At 28.8% G+C, this 19,769-nt stretch overlaps 1 protein-coding gene across 1 annotated transcript in view; it reads right to left on the minus strand.

The window, feature by feature from the left end:
* Positions 1-4,084, minus strand: part of LOC142333096 (ATP-dependent DNA helicase DDX11) — an 82,196-nt gene extending 78,112 nt beyond the window's left edge. The window contains exons 1-2 of the mRNA XM_075379952.1: positions 3,998-4,084; positions 1,945-2,095 (exon numbers count right to left, since the gene is read on the minus strand). Of these exons, the coding sequence (XP_075236067.1) occupies positions 1,945-2,094 (150 nt within the window). The 5' untranslated portion in view covers position 2,095; positions 3,998-4,084. The remainder of the gene's footprint in view (positions 1-1,944; positions 2,096-3,997) is intronic.
* Positions 4,085-19,769: the final 15,685 nt, after the last annotated feature.

Below are 19,769 nucleotides of genomic sequence, written 5' to 3' on the forward strand. Positions count from 1 at the left end.
GAAATAATTTTTTATATCACCAACCCTTACAGCAAGGGATGACCAAAATTTTGTTGGAATTGTAAGAAGACGGGCTTACATTAAACATGTGAAACTTTTTTTCACATGTAACCATTGTCGTATTGAGTAAATTTTAAGTTTTTCTTCTTCAAGGTGGAAATCCTTTTTATCCCCAACTTAGCACTGGTGAAATCTACCTCCACCTTTCCGGCATGCCGGAAGGGATTTTTTTTTAAAGTAATCTATTTAAAAATAATGTTTTTAATTTTGGAGAAGTTTTTTTTAAATATATGTTTTTGTAAGACACAAAAAAGAATGAGCAAGCTTTAAATCTAACTACACTAGCAAAAAAAAAAACAAAGTTAAAAAAAATAATTTGGCTTTATTAAATTTAATTTTAATTTTACTATTACAAAAGAAATCTCGCTACTTCTGCTGTATACAAAATTGTGTTTTGCTGTAAAAAGAAAAAAGCATAGTCACATTAAATAAAAAAAATATAGGTTTATAAGACACATTCTATTTTCAGATTCTAACAATGAGATCCTCCAACAGTGGTAAAAGTGGCTTTTTCATAGTCTCAAAAACTGGACTGCCAGGGTGAACACATTTTTGAAAATGAAACAAGTCAGATCACAGTCACCAAAAATACAAAAGGGCTGGACTTCACTTTCGTTATCTCATCCCCTATTCAAGAAGCAGATGATTTAATAATTTTTTTTTTCCAGTATTTAAAAAATAATAATATTGATCCATTTCAAAGCCATTCACCTTGAATAGTTCTGTTGATAAATCAGTATTTTTATTTCCTGTTGATACCCTGGAAGTTGACTTGTATTTCAAATAAGAACAGTAAATATTTAGTGGGTATTGATGATATTTCTGATTATGTTTTAAAAGAAGTAATAGATTATATTTTTATCCCTCTTACAAATGTAATTAATAAATCTTTCAACAACAGAGTATTTCCTAACTGCCAAGTAACTTAATACCCGTCCCCTGATGGGAAAGTTCCCAAATTTTTAAACAATTGATAAATGTTTTTTAAATTTTGATTTTAATTCATGTAAAATTAATTTTAGTGAATTTTTTAACCATTAAAAAAACCCCTGATGCATGTGTCCCCAAAGTTTCAAAAAGTTGAAAACATATTTTTGAAACTGTGATTTTCATTTATTTTATTAAAAAAGGTACTTACGTATTAACGCCACCGCAGCTACAGCTTTATTTAAAAACAAAGTAGTCAATTGGATTTCGGTTGAAAATGAACAATCTCTTTATTAATTTTAATAAATGGTTATTTTTATTTATTTATTTTATAAATATAATTTAACCAAACTTAACCTACGCTCGCTAACCTAGACTAATTAACAGGAGTGTTTTGATTATTTAAATAATAAACAATTGCAATAATTACTGAATTTATTAAATAAATACTCAAAAAATTACAGTGTTAATTAGTTAAGGTTAGCGAGCGAAGCGACCGTAGGTTAAGTTTGGTTAAATTATATTTATAAAATAAATAAATATTCATTAAAATTAATACAGAGACTGTTCATTTTCCACCGAAATCCGACTGACTACTTTGTTTTTAAATAAAGCTGTAGCTGCAGTGGCATTAATACGTAAGTATCTTAAAAATATATTATTATCACAGCAATAAATACGGTTTGATTTTTGCATTTGTAAAAGCATTTTAATAATTTTTATTTAAAATTAAATAAAATTTATTACTCTTTACAACTTAATTTTATTGCATTTCATTTTAAAATTTTATTGAAGGCATGGAACAAGAAAAGTTTGGCTTCTTTCTATGACTTCTAAAGTCAAAATCTGAAGAACTGGGAAAAATATAAATTTATTATTACTGGACCTTTTTGTTTTTAGTTTTAAGTCAGTTTGATTAAAAAATAAATGATTATGACAAACATGGTTCATACTTACTGTTCCAGTGGGGCTTTCAAATATTCCAAGTTTTCCTTCTTCCAATGCAATATATAGATTCCTCATAAAATCTTTTTGGATTGAATATGGTACAAATGGAAATGGAAATTCCTCAGGTGGCGTCAAGTGATCTGTTTGCTTTTCATCCATTCTATAATAAATAAACATTAGTTGGTAAAAACTAATATTTAGTAACATTAGTCTTAATTTTAGAGATATGAGCATAAAAAAATCACCTAAATTTTCTTGATTTGCCATACTCAAAATGTAGGCTAGTAAACATGCTTTAAAGGTGCACAGAAAACATACTACAACTGATTAATTTATTTATGACCACCCCATTCAACACAAATATGTAAAATGATATAATTCACACATCCTTATTAGCCAACAAATACAATGAAACATCTGACATAGATCTATTCACCTACATAAAATACAGAATAAAATAAAAAAATTCTTATACAGTTCTGGGGAAGAAGACAAATCATTTTGTTATTTTATTTTGTATAACTATTTTGCACAAGAAATAATATACAAAACATAAATTAAAGAGGTATAATTTTTTATTTAATTAATATTAAAATATCTTTTCTATTTATAAGAAAAATAAATTATTATAACTGTAATTTGATGAAGTAATTACAAATAACGATTAAGTCCTACACACAAGCATCAAGTTTAAATTCACTCATCACTAGGACTCACTGCATAAGTGTGTATGAAAAATACACAGTCAACAATGTCTTTGTCGACCTTAAATTGAGCCTAACTGAAGAACAACTCAACCAATCTTCATAAACGTTTTGCATGTACAACTTCATATACACTCCTACAATATATCTAAATTTCAATAAAATTGAATCAGTAGTTTTGGAAATTTTCTGGCCACAAACATTTATACATGAATGTGTACATATATATGAATTTTTGGAAAAAAATTTATACATGAATGGTATTTTCATAATCCTCACACCTCTAAACATAAAGAAAATTCACTCTCACTTTCCAGTTCCACCATGCAATAGAAAGAAAAACCTCAAACTGAGGTTTTTTTGTCTGTTGTTGAATTTAAATTGATCATAACTCAGGAATGACTCAACCAATCCACATCAAACTTTCACATGCACAACTTCAGATACATTACTACAGTGTCACTAAATTTCAATGATATTAGTGTAGAAGTTCCACAGATTTTTAAGCCACAAATTTTGTACATTGCCCTATATATAAGGATATACATTTTAAGTGAATGGTATTTTCATACTCTTCATAATTCAAAACACAAAAGAAAATTCAATTTCCCTCTGCCATCCCACCGTGCTACTGAATGTAATACTGTACTTTTCTTCGAAAAGTCCTAAGTAAAAATCCTAACGACAAAAAATACAGAACTAAATGGATACATTCATCTGTCAAAATTCCTGATTCATCAGGAAAAAGACTCCTGTTCATCATTCAAAACTGCATTTTCAAGAAAGAGGGTTACTTTGTCCCTTTTAAAATGAAAAAAATACAATAGATTGTAGAGAAAACTAACGAAACAAAAATGACAAACATAGCAATAGAAGAGTATACGAATTAAACCACAACGATTGCACTAAAATGTATATTGGAAAGACTAGATACACATTCATCCACAAAAATCAATTTCTGAAAAAAAATTTATAGAAATTATACACAAATACAAAGGCATTTACCATAACTTGAACATTTCATGCATATAAAGACAAAGATATCACAAATGAACAGTATGAAATTTAGACCATACTAAATTTGATGAAAGTAACTCATTAACCAAATTATAGTTACTTAAGTAAATTAATGCATATGTCATAAACCCATCCAACTACGAAATAATTATAAGGACCGAAAAATAGTTTTTAACATTTAATCTTAAAGCATTTTAAAAAAAATTAACGAATAAAATTCTGGTGAGTGGATACATTTTACACATTTACACACCCATGTTTACATTTTTTTATAGCAAATTATAGTTGATGGCGAAATAGTTTCAATTATCACACTTTTGAAAATCGTTAATGTAGCCTACCTTAAAAATCTAACATTCAGTGTAAAATTTAAAATTATTTTTCACGTATAAATTAGATAAATACACCTTGACTAAACTTATTGTAACCTCAAACAAAAATTATACTTCAGACAACTTTACGCGGGTAAACTCTTCTGTTACAAACAGGTTATTCAACCTTCACGTCGAAGAAGTACTTGCTAGCACAAACAATAATAATAAAGTTTTGCAAATGATATGCACTGCAGTATAATATTTATATTAAACTGTTATGCTCTTATATTATGTATATATAATATAAACATATTGGAATGAACTTTTAGACTGTTTACAGGTGCGAAGTTTACGTAGAAGTTCTTTCGACGTTTACGTTGTTGTAACCTTTTATAAAGCTACTTCGATTCTATTTCATAGTTATAGTAGAGTTATTGACTGCTTTACTTCTCGTATATTTTTCTATTTTATTTCCTGGTTAAGCATATAAATAAAGTTTTAGCTTATTTCTTGATTAAAGAAAAAGCCTTTGACCAGAAAATTTTTATAAAAATAAAAGTAAGAATTCTATAGAATTGTACTTTTACTACTTTTCTTACCTTTTATGAAAAGCCATGTCTGAATACTTTCCTGTAACTGCAGCTGTCACAGCAATTTATGTGGTTTTCTTATATAAATGTATTTATTATAATTAATTAGTTGATAATAAAGAATTGCTGTTAGTATATTATTTACTATTACAGCCGCAAGAGAGTGTGATGCCGTTAAAAACAGTTACGGTCTAATGCAATTTCTCAAAGCGCCAGTGAAGATGGCAGTTTTTTTCTAACAACGCGGGAATCGTAATAAAGTAATAATTTATTGTAATTCTTTCTTCACAGCTTTGTTATTTTGTATTTTCTTCAATACATCTTTATTCAGGTAACAATATTTTTAAGTTATATAATTATCGTAGAGTGTGTTTTAAAACACTCTTTATTTGTTTTATTTGCATTTTAATATCTAGATAAAATAACCAAATATAGAAAACGTTTTTGGAACGTAATAAAATTTTTACTCTTCGCCTTTTAAATATTTGAAATAGACTTTCAGAAACTCTTTACAGTATTATTTTCCAGCCTCTTACTTTGTTCTATTGATGATCGTGTTACAAATAAACAGGCTTATAAAAGTAGTTTGTTTTAAGTCTAGGTAATAAATATATGCCCAAGTGTTAGGAACTACAATTACATATGACAGTTAAGTATAACACCTTAATTGACATAACAAGCTGATTTGTGTGTGGCATGTGCCACAATATCCTTATATAGATCGAACAAAAAATTAAATTGTCAAAAAACTAAACTTTGAATGTTTTCAGTTATTTCTCATGTACTTGATTTTTTTCATTATGGAGTAATATCAATCCACATATGTGTTTTGTTAAATATATTAAAAACAAAAATAACTGAAAAGATTGCTTTCAGTGTAATGAATAATTTTTTATAGAATTTATTATTTTTGTGGGTGTACTGTGAAACATTTTAAAAATATATAAGTAGATATTTCATTTCAAAACAGGACAATGTATTATTTAATTTTTAAAATATAAAATGATAGATTTAACTGTTTTAGAATGAAAAGTAATATTTAATAATCTCATATTATTTTCTTCTTCCTTTTGGCATACTTAGTACAAGAATTTATTATCTTAAATCTGTAAAAAAAATGTAGAATTTTTAAAAAGCCAAACCACTATGGATAGTGCAACATTAGTTGAGTCTAAAGAAAATTCTTTCTTTCCAATGTCCATAATCACATGTCTCAAACTCTGATACTTTTTAAAATAAATTTTCTTTTCTTATATCCTATGTGACTATCTCAATCTTAATGAAAATACCTGAAAAATAAATTTATTATGTTCAAGGTATTATTTTTCTATACTTCTCTGTGCTAGTATCCTCCTCTCTGGTGCCTGCTCACATTTAATCGTATCATTTTTTTGAGCCAATGGCATTCATGATAATCAGTGGTATTGTATACAGTCAGTTAGCATTCATACACATTACTACAAGATACTTGCATGTTGAGTGCTCAAATAAAGTCCATCCTCTCATGCTTTCCTAGCAATAGAAGATTTATTAGCAATATAAAATTATATAAAGACTATGCTTCTGCAAATCTACACTAGAATGTTCTCAGGGTGCCCAAACTAATGTTTGACCCTGAGAACACTCAGTGTTCTCAGGGTGCGTCTCGGCCTTTCATCCGGAGGTCCCGGGTTCGAATCCCGATCAGACATGGCATTTTCACACATGCTACAAATCATTCAGCTTCATCCTCTGAAGAATGCCTAACGGTGGATCCGGAGGTTAAATTAAAAAAAAAAAAAAAGGGTGCCCAAACTAGGGTTGCTATAAGTACATACGTGTTTTGTTTGATGAGAAGTTGCTGTTTAGCAACCACATTAGGCAAGTAGCAGTAGATGTTGTCTCTATGATGCACAAGCTTAGGAGGATTGCTCGAAAGGATTACGGGCTGTCATTTGTACATGGTGTACTGAGCTGTTTTCGAAAGTATGACCTCTTATGTGGCGTTCGTTTGGGCATATAGGTTGGAAAAAGTCGAGCACTTATTCAAAATTTAAGGAGTCCCCAATCCACAGCCTTAATTGTATGCACTGGTGTTTGTAAAACAACTTCCTACAAAGCTACCACTGTATTGGGAAAGGTTCTCCCAATCGATTTAGTGGTGAAAGTTCAGGCTGCCATCTAGAAATTGTGAAGAGGCAGGGAGGCCGAGGTATTTGGGATGTTATTTTGAGCCAGGCCTGTACCGGAGCGAAATGGTGATCTCAATGCACTGGTTCTAAATTTCAAACAGTTGCCTATCTCTTGCCTGCGGAGGAGGATTTACAGCCTTGCAATGTAAGCATGGCAGCAAGAATGACATGCCACAACTAAGGGAAGATCCATGTATAGATTTATACAGGATCTGGGCTGATGGTATGCCTCTCGTTCATTTTTAAGGGCAACGGGAGCTCGAGTGCTCTTCAACCATGTAAATTTAAATCAATATTTGTTTTGGTTCCACCTGGCAGCTGATGAGCTGTGTGTCAGCAGGGAGGTCTAGTTGAATGAACAAATGAAGTTCGACTGCCCAGCTCTTGGGGGGGCCAGAACTCAGACCACTTTGGAAGTTAGAGGTCAAGGGGAAAATTGGCCACTCACAAGCAGCGAGTCAATGTGGCGAGAGCCGCATTGTCGGACTGTGTGGGAGTTCCTTGATGCAGTTGCTATGTTCAACCAACATCAGTAATTTGTCTAAGGGAAAAGACTCCTACCGTGCTGCTGTAGGAAGCTAACCAAGAAATATGGCTGGCTACCAGCCAGATTAAGGCTCCAAGCGCTTTAATGGTGGACAGGTACTTGCTGGCATTCAGCAGCCTAGGTGTGGCAGCAAATTTCTGTCTTTGACGAGATCAATTTAATTATTGATAGTCATATATGTTTTCGTAGTTGACGGGGTGCACCTACTCATTTTAGTAATATATGACAAGTAGTCGGTGGGACAGTGGTCGGAGCGAGTGTTGTATGGTGAACTTATTATGGTGGTGTATGGTCTAGTGTGAGCTTATTCTGCTCATGCTTTTAGGTTAGCTCTAGGAGCTAGTTAGGACACTGGTTGCTAAACTGTTTCAAGGCTCAGTAACCGTTTGTGGCACAATCATTCGGTCTTATGCTTTAGGGGAACTGAATGGTGTGGTGGCAGGAGAAATACCAAGCAAACCAATAATCAACCAAAATCTACATTAGTTTTCAAATCTGCATGCCGAATTTCAGCTTCAAACTCCATACAGTTTTTGATAAAACCACCCACAAAATGTGGGCCAACAGACATTAGAAAGAACTCGTTTGGCTTGTCTAAAGGCTTACCTTAAAAATCAAATCTTTCTTTTAAACAAAGTGACCTTTTTAGATACTTGAGTCCTTTTCAGGTCAGTGCTGATCGTTTTGTGTGTCTATAAGGTTGAAGCTTCTCTTCCTGTAAAAAGTTCACGTTTTTTGGATTTATGTACAGTCTTCCCTCAAATGACATTATAAGAGAAATATTGTATTGAAGGTATGAATTATGTTTATGCTTTGGATTTATCCACTTTTTTTAAATAACTTTTTATGATGTACTAACTCAATTATCTTGAGATTTAATACATTTTCTATGCTGGATAAATTATCTTTCAGTCTTTGACTCTGAAATAATTGTTTGGTGATAATTTAAACTGGAAGTTAGTATGTTTTAATATGCTAACAGAAATTCTGTGTAGTGTTTACCAATTTTCAGCAATTTTGGAATGTATCTTTTCAATTATTTATAATGATTTCTGCCATGTCATTGCTGGGTAATTTAAACTAAAAGTAATTAATTTTATATCAAGTTTTGTAAATAGATTGATTATTTGCGTAATGCTTAAAGGGTTATAGTCAAACACTATTGTGTCAGTTACTAAAATAAGAGGATTAACTAAAAATATTTTCTTTACCTCATTACAAGTTTTATTTTTATGAAATTTTTTGCAGATCAACTTGTTTGTTAATTTAAATTATAAAAGTGTTCTAGTTTTCTATCTTTACTATTATATAAAGAGGAAAAAGCTTTTTGTTTTTTTGGTATAAACAAAAAACTACTCAATGAATCGCAACCAAATTTATATCCATGTTTCTTGGCATAACTGAGAAGGTTTTTAAACGTTTCATCTTGAAAAAATTTGAAAAAAAATATTTATATATATATAGTAGTGGAGATTTGCCAGTTGAAGCACAAATTTTAATGAATTGAATTAATGAACTGTGAGTGAATCATTGTGTGAGCTGGATTTGAACTGAGTGATTCAAATCAATCAAATGGATAATAATACAAAAATAATACATTTAGATTTATGTTAAATAAAATAAATTTAAAAATTTCTGTTTAATAATAATGGCCTTTCTGAGAGGACTGCATGAGGCTAGACCAATCATCTCCATCAACTGGTAACAAACAGGGTGCCACTGTGGAGTTGTTTTGGAAGGTGCAATGGGGGTGCTCTTATAATATATCTATCTGCAAACAATTTTCAAAATTCAAACTTTTACATGCATCAGTTATATTCTCAATCTAACAGGTCACGGTTATTCAGAAATGTATATATATATAAAGTTTGTCTTTGTTATCACATCATGTGAGAACCAACTGATTACCTTAAAATTTGTAGGATACATTCGTGTTATCCCAGGGAAAGTTTTAAGCTGTTGTTAGAAAAAGAAATATGTTATTAGTTTTTTATCATCAAAGGTGTGTGTACTTAATTACCACAGTTACCATTATTCCATCTTTTGTAATTTAGTTTTTTTCAGATTTCTATAAAGCTGAATATTATAATTATTATTTATCAGTATTATTCTCAAAACCGTGAGGATAATGTACACTGTCGGGGCTTCCAGGGGATGGAGCCCTCTGGGTAGATGGGAGTGGTGACCGAAGCAAGCTGTGCGGGTGTTCAGGGTGCTGGTCCCCCTGGTAAACTGGGAATGGTGAGCAAAATGAGCTCTGTGGCCATGGAGTAGATCCCTTGGTTCTGGGAAACCCTGAGGAGCCCCTTAGTAGGCTCTGGGATTCACCTGGGCTGACCTCATCCCTGAGGGTCCAAGTTCTGGATAGACGGGCTGGCTAGTATTGTATAAATTATTGTTCCTAAAACAATTGCCTGTATCTAATGTTAGATCTAAAATATTGTATTAAGTGTTTTTATCGGTGAAAAACTTTCTTGTTCATTGTAGCAGACTTTAACTAATGATGTATTTCTGAAATTTGTTTTTGAATTCACAAAAATGGCTTGCATGAACCCACTGCTTTGATTTAAATTTGATGATTCTAATCTTTGCCATGAATGGAATTACAGGTTTTTGTTATTGTAGGTCTATTAATAGCTATATAAAGGTACAATAACAGTAATGGTTTTTTTAAATCATCATATTAATGGGTATGAAATCACTGTCATATTGATTTACAAGCATATTTAATAAGTAGTCAGTAAACAGTATATTTATAAATTTTACTAAATAGGTACAAACTTTTAATAATTCATAAATAGTTATTTACTATAATATTTGTCGTGGAATTAAAAACATAACGTATAATTATAGAAAGGTGTTTATTATTTCAGATATAAAATAAACTATTTTGCTGTTATTACAATTTGTGGCAAATAATGAAATTGTTTTGATACCATAATTTGAAAATATATTTAAAATAAGTCAAATATTTTAAATTAAATTTATTGTTTTCATAATCCCCAGTCATGTTCAAATTTTACTTGTTTATTAATTATATTTGCATTACTTTATATGTATTTTTTTGAGAGCAAGAGATTTAAATTTGTTGTTTTTAGTTTTAATCTTTTTTTGGATGCTTTCTGTACTTTATAATATTATGTTTATTTTCCCTAATGAGATCACCATAGTTAAGACTTCTGTTTACTATGTTTAAATGCTTGTAAATGTTCCTGAAACCTCTTTTAAAAAATTCGCTTTGTCATTCCTATGTGTAGTTTTATACTATTTTGTTCGTCACATTGTTTTATAAAATCCTGTTTTGCTATAAATTTTTTTATCTAGTTTATTATTGTTTGCTTTAAAAGCAATATTATAATCATTTAATTGTTTTTTATCTGTTTATAATTTATAGGAATATAAAAGTTATTTATTTTTTTATTATTATGTTTACATTATAATAGAATATAACAACTAGTCACTAATTTTAGACTTATTATGAAAGGGTGACAGAGAAGTTATTAGAAATTTATGTATATGTCATTACATAAGTTCCCTTTCAATTCTTGTTGATGATTATGTTGAAATTGACATTTATTAATGTCCTTTACGTTATAACCATTTTCAGCAATATATTTTAATTAAATTTTCAATTAAATTGACATTACCTAATAGCTTAGGCTCTATTAATCATATTAGAGTAAAATTGTTGTTTTTAGTAGTAAGGGTGAATTGATTTAATATTAATTGTTGTTGGTAATATTGGTTTTTAATATAATCCTGTTTTAATTTTTTTTTTTTTGATTTAATGATCTATTACTCCACATAAGTTCAAAGCTTGTGTTTAAAAATATGGAATGGAAAGTTTTAATGTATGAAATGTGCAATACCTGACCAGTATTCAAATACAAGACCTTTTGGATGAAGGAATGTGATGCTATCACTCCACCATGAAAGTTGACAGAGTGGTGACCTGTATGGAAAAATGAAAACTTTTAAGTTAATATCTAAATAGCTCAGTGTTTTTATTAATTTCTGTTTTTATGATACAAAAATTATTTAATTTTTATTTTCCTGGTTGTATATTTATTGAAGTTAATAAAATATAATGTTATATATTACTCTATATAAAAAAAAATGCTAATCAGGTAAAATATCGCTTGCTGGAGTTTTTATAAATCTTGACATTTCACAACCTCCTTTCACCAAAAAAAATTTTAACTTTGAAAAATTCTGGAGGGATGTACATGTATCTGTCTATGTTGGCCTGTATTTTACTTGGTATCTCCTGACTAGATGGACCAATTTGGTTGAAATTTGGCACAATGATTTCTTGAGTATTGGTTACTGATGCTGTTTAAATTTGGTCACAATCTATTAAGAGGGCATATCTCAAAATTTTGCACAAAGTGTAGGTAAATTTTTATAAAATTAGATAATTTAAAGTCCTTCAGGTAGGTAAGATACTTTTTGATGGTGTTTGATCTTATTCAAATACTCTTAAGAGATGGGGAATTCTTTTCATTTCTTGACTTTTGTTATGTTCTTATATTGATTGGATTATGGTTATGTATTTGATCCATTTTATGGTTTTGTTGGTTATGTATATGGGCAATTTAATTTAGACTGAAAATAAGCCTAATTTTTTTACTTTCTTTTCATTAGTTATTGTTTTTCTTGATATTTTCTAACTGGATTAACCAATTTCTATGAAACTTTTATGAGACTTATAAATATCAGTCATTGATGCCATTTTATTTTAGTTACATTCGTTTAATGACCCGTTTTTACAATTGTTTTTGACCCTTTTAAGCAGATCAAAAAATTTTATTCGAAGAGTAGAATAATTTTTTCACATAATTCTTTACTTGCATTCTTACATACTTTAATGTTGCACAAAATTTTCCTCCTAACTAGTAGTTTGTTAAGAGGGTGAAGCCTTTCACAGTTAATGTTGGTTGCATAACTTTCTCGGCTTTGCCAAGAATGTTATACAACTCTTTTATCGCTTTTAAGTATTATGCTCTAAATTGATTTGTTTACTGTATAATACCAAAATATGATTATAATATTGTTGGCTTAGTCGAAGTAGTAGTGTAACTAACAAAATATCATTTTATAGGATTGCTAAAAAAACTGTTGAAAGAGATGCATCAAGCATTTATTCACCCCTTGAGGAAATTGTGCAAATATGCTTATTAGGTAATGTAATTAGGTTCATTTTTAGTATTCTGGTGATTTTTTTTTTTTTTACCATTCGCATGTTTATTTTCCTGACAAATACAGCCAATAAAGGGGGGGAATTATGGTGATCATGTCAAAAATGGGGTATTTTGCAAATCTTTACATTTTAGGGTCCAGTTAGTTCTTCTAGACTAAAAAAACATATTTATGTACTTGCATATATGTTGTATTGCTTTTGGCATTATATCTTAAGATTGACAAAACCAATTTTCTTCAAATTTGGATAAAATATTGATATACATTGATCATATTAATTTTTTTTCAAAATTCATGCAGGGGCTGGGGATATTGTGAAGAAACAAATTTTGATTTTATTCAGAGGCATTTTAGAGAAAATTTTATGAAAGGAAATTTGTTACCTACAATGCTTATATAAGTAATCCAAAACAAATTTAAAAAAAAAAAAATCAACACCCACCTCTTAAAACTGAAACTTTTTTTGTTCTTTTGCTCTATCTGTCATCAGATGAAGATGTTATGAAGTATGAACTTTCAAAACATTTTTTAAAAATATTTAATAACTTATAAACTACTAATAACTATATTGCTTTCCTTCGAATTGTCTTCATAAAGCTGTGTTATCATTATATAATATTTATTATATCTATGTATGTTGTTTAAAATACATTACATCATGATGCTCCTTCAGAACATCAGAATGAGTTTCAAGATACAAAAAACAGGCTGTTAGATCATTGCTTGTCAGCTGTAAATTTAAATCGTGAAGATTGATATTATTAGTAAATTGAAAATTTCTGATCGATCAGTTTGTCTTTACCAACTACTTTTGCTAAAAATAGTCATTTACTTTTTTTTTTAACATCCAGAACCACCGTTAGGTATTGCTTCAGAGGATGAGATGAAAGTTTTGTAGCGTGTGAAAATACCATACCTGACCAGGATTTGAACCCGTGACCTCCGAATGGCTCTGTCACACCACAGAGGTCGACAGTTATTTACTCTTAGAAAAAAACAACATTCAGCTCTATTAAACCAGACTGTATGACTAAGAACAGTGCTTTGATGTACAATAAAGAGCTTTATTTTTACATTATCAATTTTTATAAGTTATTGACCCATTTAAAAATATCTTTGCATCAATTTATTATAAATAAAATTTGTAGACTTTCTTTCACATAACCAATATTATTCTGCCATTTAGTTTTAAATAGTACTAAATAAATAAGATAAAGAAATCTAAATTTTCAGCATCTTTATTAAAATGTTTAAAAATATTTTTTATTAACACATTTTAAAATGTTTTTAATTTTTTTTCTAATTATTTAATATCTTTATACAATTACATTACTTATTTTATAATATTTATTAATTTAATATGTTAATTGATATGGAATTTCCTTTTTTTCGAGCACAGCCTTCTGAGGATCATGTGATGCAACATTTTGCATTCATTTCTCTATTTTTTGAGCATTTTCTCTCTTGATCTTCTAATTCTTCATTCTTTTGCTTTGTTTTTGCTCTTTCTCTTTTGATCTGATGTTATTAGTCTCTTTTTCTCCTTCTCTTGAAACCCCTTGAACTTATTATCTGAATTTTCTTCTGTTTTGTCTTATTTTTTCAAATATTTTCATTTCAAGTTTTTTTGAATATGGACTTTTTCCATATTTATTATTAAAAAAAAAAAAAAAATATATATTATATATCATTGTTTTGAGTAAAGTCTCATTGTGGTTTCTTTTGATATGTTTAAGTACTTATTTTTTTAATCATTAAGTAGCACACTGATCAGTTCCTAATAATAATTATTGATTGATATTAATAAAGTAGATTCTACAATTTGCTGATGATGTAGTAATTCTAGCTGAGAGTAAAGAGGATTTATAAGGAACAATGAGCGGCTTGAATGAAGTCCTACGCAAGAACTACAGCATGAAAATAAACAAGAATGAGACGAAAGTAATGAAATATAGTAGAAATAATAAAATGGACCACTGAATGTAAAAATAGGAAGAGAAAAGATTACGGAGGTAGAAGAATTTTGTTATTTGAGAAGTAGAATTACTAAAGATGGAAGAAGCAGGAGTGATATAAAATGTTGAATAGCACAGGCGAAATGAGCCTTCAGAAAGAAATATAAATTGTTTACATCAAAAATTAATTTAATCGTAAAAAAAAATTTTGAAAGTATATGTTTGGAGCGTAGTTTTATATGGAAGTGAAACTTGGACGATCGGAGTAGAAAAGATTAGAAGCTTTTGAAATGTGGTGCTATAGGAGATTGTTAAAAATCAGATGGGTGGATAAAGTAACAAATGAAGAGCTATTGTGGTAAATCGATGAAGAAAGAAGCATTTGGAAAAATACAGTTAAAAGAAGAGACAGACTTATAGGCCACATATTAAGGCATCCTGGAATAGTCACTTTAATATTGCACGGACAGGTAGAAGGAAAAAATTATGCAGGCAGGCAATGTTTGGAATATGTAAAACAAATTGTTAGGGATGTAGGATGTAAAAAAACTTATCCTCATATTAAACAGATTTTGTAACCTCTATGGTGGTGATTAGTATTAACAACAATAATACTTTTAAGGAAGGGACTAGAGTATATTCCAAAAAAATCTTTGGTGGAAGCATACTCATATTTATGACTTTAGAAACTGAGTTGTAATTTTATTATTTTGTAAAATTTTACAAAGTTTTTTTTTTGTCTTCAGTCATTTGACTGGTTTGATGCAGCTCTCCAAGATTCCCTGTCTAGTGCTAGTCGTTTCATTTCAGTATACCCTCTACATCTACATCATCTACATCTATAGTATACATGTTCTTTTAACTATATTTTTCCAAATGCTTCTTTCTTCATCTATTTGCCGCAATACCTCTTCATTTGTCACTTTATCCACCCATCTGATTTTTAACATTCTCCTATAGCACAAAGTTTACAAAGTAAAAATAAAATTGCAAAATTATTTATTAATAATACCTTGTTCAGTAGATTTTTTGTTAATATTATTATTATTTAATATATATATATATATATATATATATGTATAAGTTATTCTCATACTAAGTAGAGACAGTGAATAAAATGCATTGCTTCTTGTTTGAAGAAATACATTGATTTGCTGCTCTATACTAATTGTCCCACAATTTTGATACATCTAAGCACTTGAAGTACAGGATGAACTACTAAAATCCATATCTCTGAGTGTAATTATGCTCTCTGTATAGCCAGTCCCTATATTTTGGTGGGCTTGATATACTGATATGCATTCATGTATTTGGCTTAAGAAAATGATGAGAGATTATGTCATTTCTCACTAAACTTAATAAGCCTGGCATCGGATGATTGTTATTTGTAAAAATGGCTGTACCATTTTTAGGAGTGACGTGTATCTCATGTCAGGCCTGCTGTAAATATTTTTGTAATTACACTGAACATATTCAAAATATATTTATTTTTGTAACTTTTTTGAGATTTTTAATAGTACAACGATAAGTAAAATTTGTTGGAATAAACCAGTATGGGGTTAAAATGTAGTTTTGTGCTTATTTGACAATTTAGTTTATTAAATATTCAATGATGTTGCAAGCAGTGGGATTAAATTTAACTGGAAGTTATTTTATGTTGTTTTCAGAAGAACATTATAAATTCTCTCTCTGTTGTAGATTTTGTGGGTAGTATATTAAAACAGAGTGTTTTTTTTTCATTTATTTCTGGGAAACAGATGATTGTTATTGTTATTGACAGAATTTTATCTTTTCTCTCTGTCTAAATGAACATCAGACCTCTTTCTGTTCTTCACTCTAGCAAAATGGCTTATATGACTAGTAGGTATGTAGTACTGTATAGTGTTTATTGTTTACAAGTATATTTGTTTTTTAATGATCTAATTTTTTCCGGGGAATTTATAGTTAGTTATTTAAGTTTATTTATTGTTGAATAATTTTTTTTATATTGCTTATTTTAGAAAAAAATTATCTGACCATTACATAGTTTCATGTAAATCAAAAATAAATTTATTCCGTTGTGGCCAAATTTTTTTGCAATCTTCTCCTTATTATTTATTTGTATAAATTCTTAGTAACATTCTATTATTTGTTCACTAATATACATAAACGAATAATTTTTTAAAACATATTTTTTTCAGTTTTCAAGTTTCATGTCAATGTTTGGAAAACAGAGTGAAAGTAACAGTATTCTACTCTTTCATAATGTAGAGTAGTTCTATTTTAAACAGTATAATATTTGTAGAAAATTAAATTGTATGAACTTTTCTAGTATTATCTTGTTAATGCAACATCAGGTTCTAACGGTCATTATAATGTTTTTAGTAAATTAGACTGTATTCTGGTTTTTATAATGTAACTGTCTTTAAACAAATCTTGTTATTTGAATTTACTTTTCTGCTTATTATATCTGCTTATTATTATTACCTTTTACGACTGCATAGGATCACTTTAGTCAGTCCATTATCCAAGTCTCTTCTATGGGACTGTTTGGGCTTGCAGTTCTTCCAGTATTTTTTCATATGTTCCGATCTTTGTCCCCTTTCTAGTATTGAAAATATTTGTGTTGTGAGTTTTTTCCTGTGAGTCTGAAGCAAGCGCTTTTGTTCATGATTTTCTTGTTTAATTTTATCTTATATATGGTGTTTTCTAGTGTAAGGCCAATTTCCTTCAGGTCCTCTCTTATTTCTCCAATCCATCTGCACCTTGTCTTGATATTATGACTAGCTGTTTCAGAAGTCTTGAATCTTCCACCCTCATGATATGTCCAAAGAATCCTTATTTCCTCTTATGCATGGTATCAGTGATGGGTTCTAACTTTTTATATGACTTTGTTGGACACAATCCACCACTGCCCATCTTTCTGGTATTTTTTATTGATGCAGGTTATTCTTTCAATTTTCTGGAATCTGTATGTCTTTAATTGTTATATCTATTTATTGATATTATTATTACCGGTTGTTGTTGTAATTATTATTTTTATTATTTATTTTGTTTATATGTCTAGAGTAATAAATTGTATTTATACAAAATTTTTAGTTTTTTAGATTCTCATTCTCTATCCTAGTAGAACCATGAAAATGAGAATATATGACATGAAATGGTATAATTAAAAATAATTCAACTGTGGCTAACTTCAGAAAAACTTTGTTTTAGCTTTTTATTCGATAAAGTTATCAGAGACCAGAACGTTTCGGATTTAAAACTGTTATTAAAATTGTTAAGAGTAGAAATTGTTTACAAAAAATGAAACTCTTAAACTAGATGCAAATTTTGATTGTTAAACAATCATCATTATTTCCTTAACCATCTTTTTCTTGGTATTCTATGAGATTCCAATTTTCTGCTGAAAATTAAGAAATCAAAAATTTCTTTTGACATTCCTCTATATAGCATTCTTTGTTAGCACCCAAATCATCTTACTCTTCCCTGTTCATTTCCCTCCTGTGTAGGTCTTCAATTCTTGAAGCACTCCCAAGTTGATATCTTTTTGTCATTGATCTTATCATGCTTTAAAAAATCTTCTTGATCACCTCTATTTTACTGTTTTTTCTTCTTGTTGTCATATAAAATTTTGAGCCATATGTTAGAATAGGTAGACAATAACCATAAATATTGTGTGTTTACAGAATATAATTATATTCTGTAATTATATTGTAATTATATTCACAATATAATTATATTCTGCTAAACAGGGAAAAGAAAGAAACTACTTAACTTACATAGTTAATGTAGTTACGTCACTTAATGCAACTACACGGTATAATTTTAAAAAATGTAGACAGAAATATTATTTTGTTTTCTAACTGTTTGTTTTATTCTCAATGTTTCTTTTATATCTATATATTATTTTTTTATTTATTTATTTTTTTCATTTATTTTTAATTTTTATTAATTTATTATTTTTTATGTATTTTTTTCTTTTACATCTATTTTTTATTATTATTATTTTTTTTTATATATATATTTTTGTATACTACATGTTTCCTTATTTTCCCCATATTTTCTGATGATAATTGTTAAATAATCAAAATTTGTACTTCATTTTAAAATTTCATTATCTTGTAAACCGTTTTTTCTATATGATTTTATTTTTCATTAATTGTTTAGGATAATTTTTTCTTTATGGCGAAGTTATACCTAACGTAAGATTTAAATTTTTGCTCTACGTTTAAAAGTTTACATTATTAGTTATGCATTACGTTCAGTTGTATTTAATTACACCTTCATTCAAATTTTTGTTTGGATTTACATGTAATTTATGTTAAAAAGCAAAATATTTTTTAATATTATATTTAAAATTATTAAATAATACACGACTAAAACTTTCAAAACACTACAATCTTTTCTTTAAAAGGAGCTTTCAAAGTTAATTAGAAGCAGATTCAGAAGTGCAGTTATTGTTAATGCTGTTGTTAATGATGCACATCTTAAAAAGATTAGAAAAAACTCTTTAGTATGAAATTAAATCATATATATGGCCTAGTTAGTATTTGTTCACTTAATGTATTGTTAAAATTTGATGTGTTTATACGTTAAATATGTATAAACATTTCATGTATTTTATACATCAAATTTGATGTGATCAAGTTTATTGATATCTTAGTTTTTAAGTGTTATACGTAAAAAAATTGTTGTAAAAACTATTTCTTTTAAGTGATTTGCAAAATTTGATTATTTCGTCAACTCACACAGTGCCTGTGTGAGTTTCCTGTATATATGGGAAAATGTGCTTCCATTCTGTACGTTGTATGTTTAGTACAATCAATGGAGTTTAATTTGTTTATTTACAGGCTGCATCTATTTAAAATTTTAATTTACAAATATATTATAGAAAAGTGATAAATGATACTGGTCTAATAAAAAAAAATTAATGTTTTGTTTTAAATCTTTATGTTTACATTTAATAAGTATGTCATATCATTTTTGTGATTATTTCAAATCAAAATTAAATGGAGGGCAGGATTTTATTATTAATGTAGATTTAAAGAGAACCAGATTTTATTTCCTTGTTCGAAGTAATGGAAGTATTGTGATCACGAAAAATTTCAGATTTCAACGGAAATATTCATTTTGACCATCCCTGAATCTATTTTGACTAGTTTCAGCATGATGTCTGTAAGTATGCATGTATGTACATACATTTGTATCTTGCATTACTCAAAGACGATTAGCCATAGTATGTTGAAATTTTGGATTAGGACTGTTGTAATATGTAGTTTTGCACCTCCCGTTTTGATTGCTATTAACTGAACCAAAAGTATCAAAAAAACCCCAAAATCCAAAAAAAAAATTAGG

Source organism: Lycorma delicatula, chromosome 12 (genome assembly GCF_047948215.1).
Source record: "Lycorma delicatula isolate Av1 chromosome 12, ASM4794821v1, whole genome shotgun sequence".
NCBI classification, from domain to species: domain Eukaryota; kingdom Metazoa; phylum Arthropoda; class Insecta; order Hemiptera; family Fulgoridae; genus Lycorma; species Lycorma delicatula.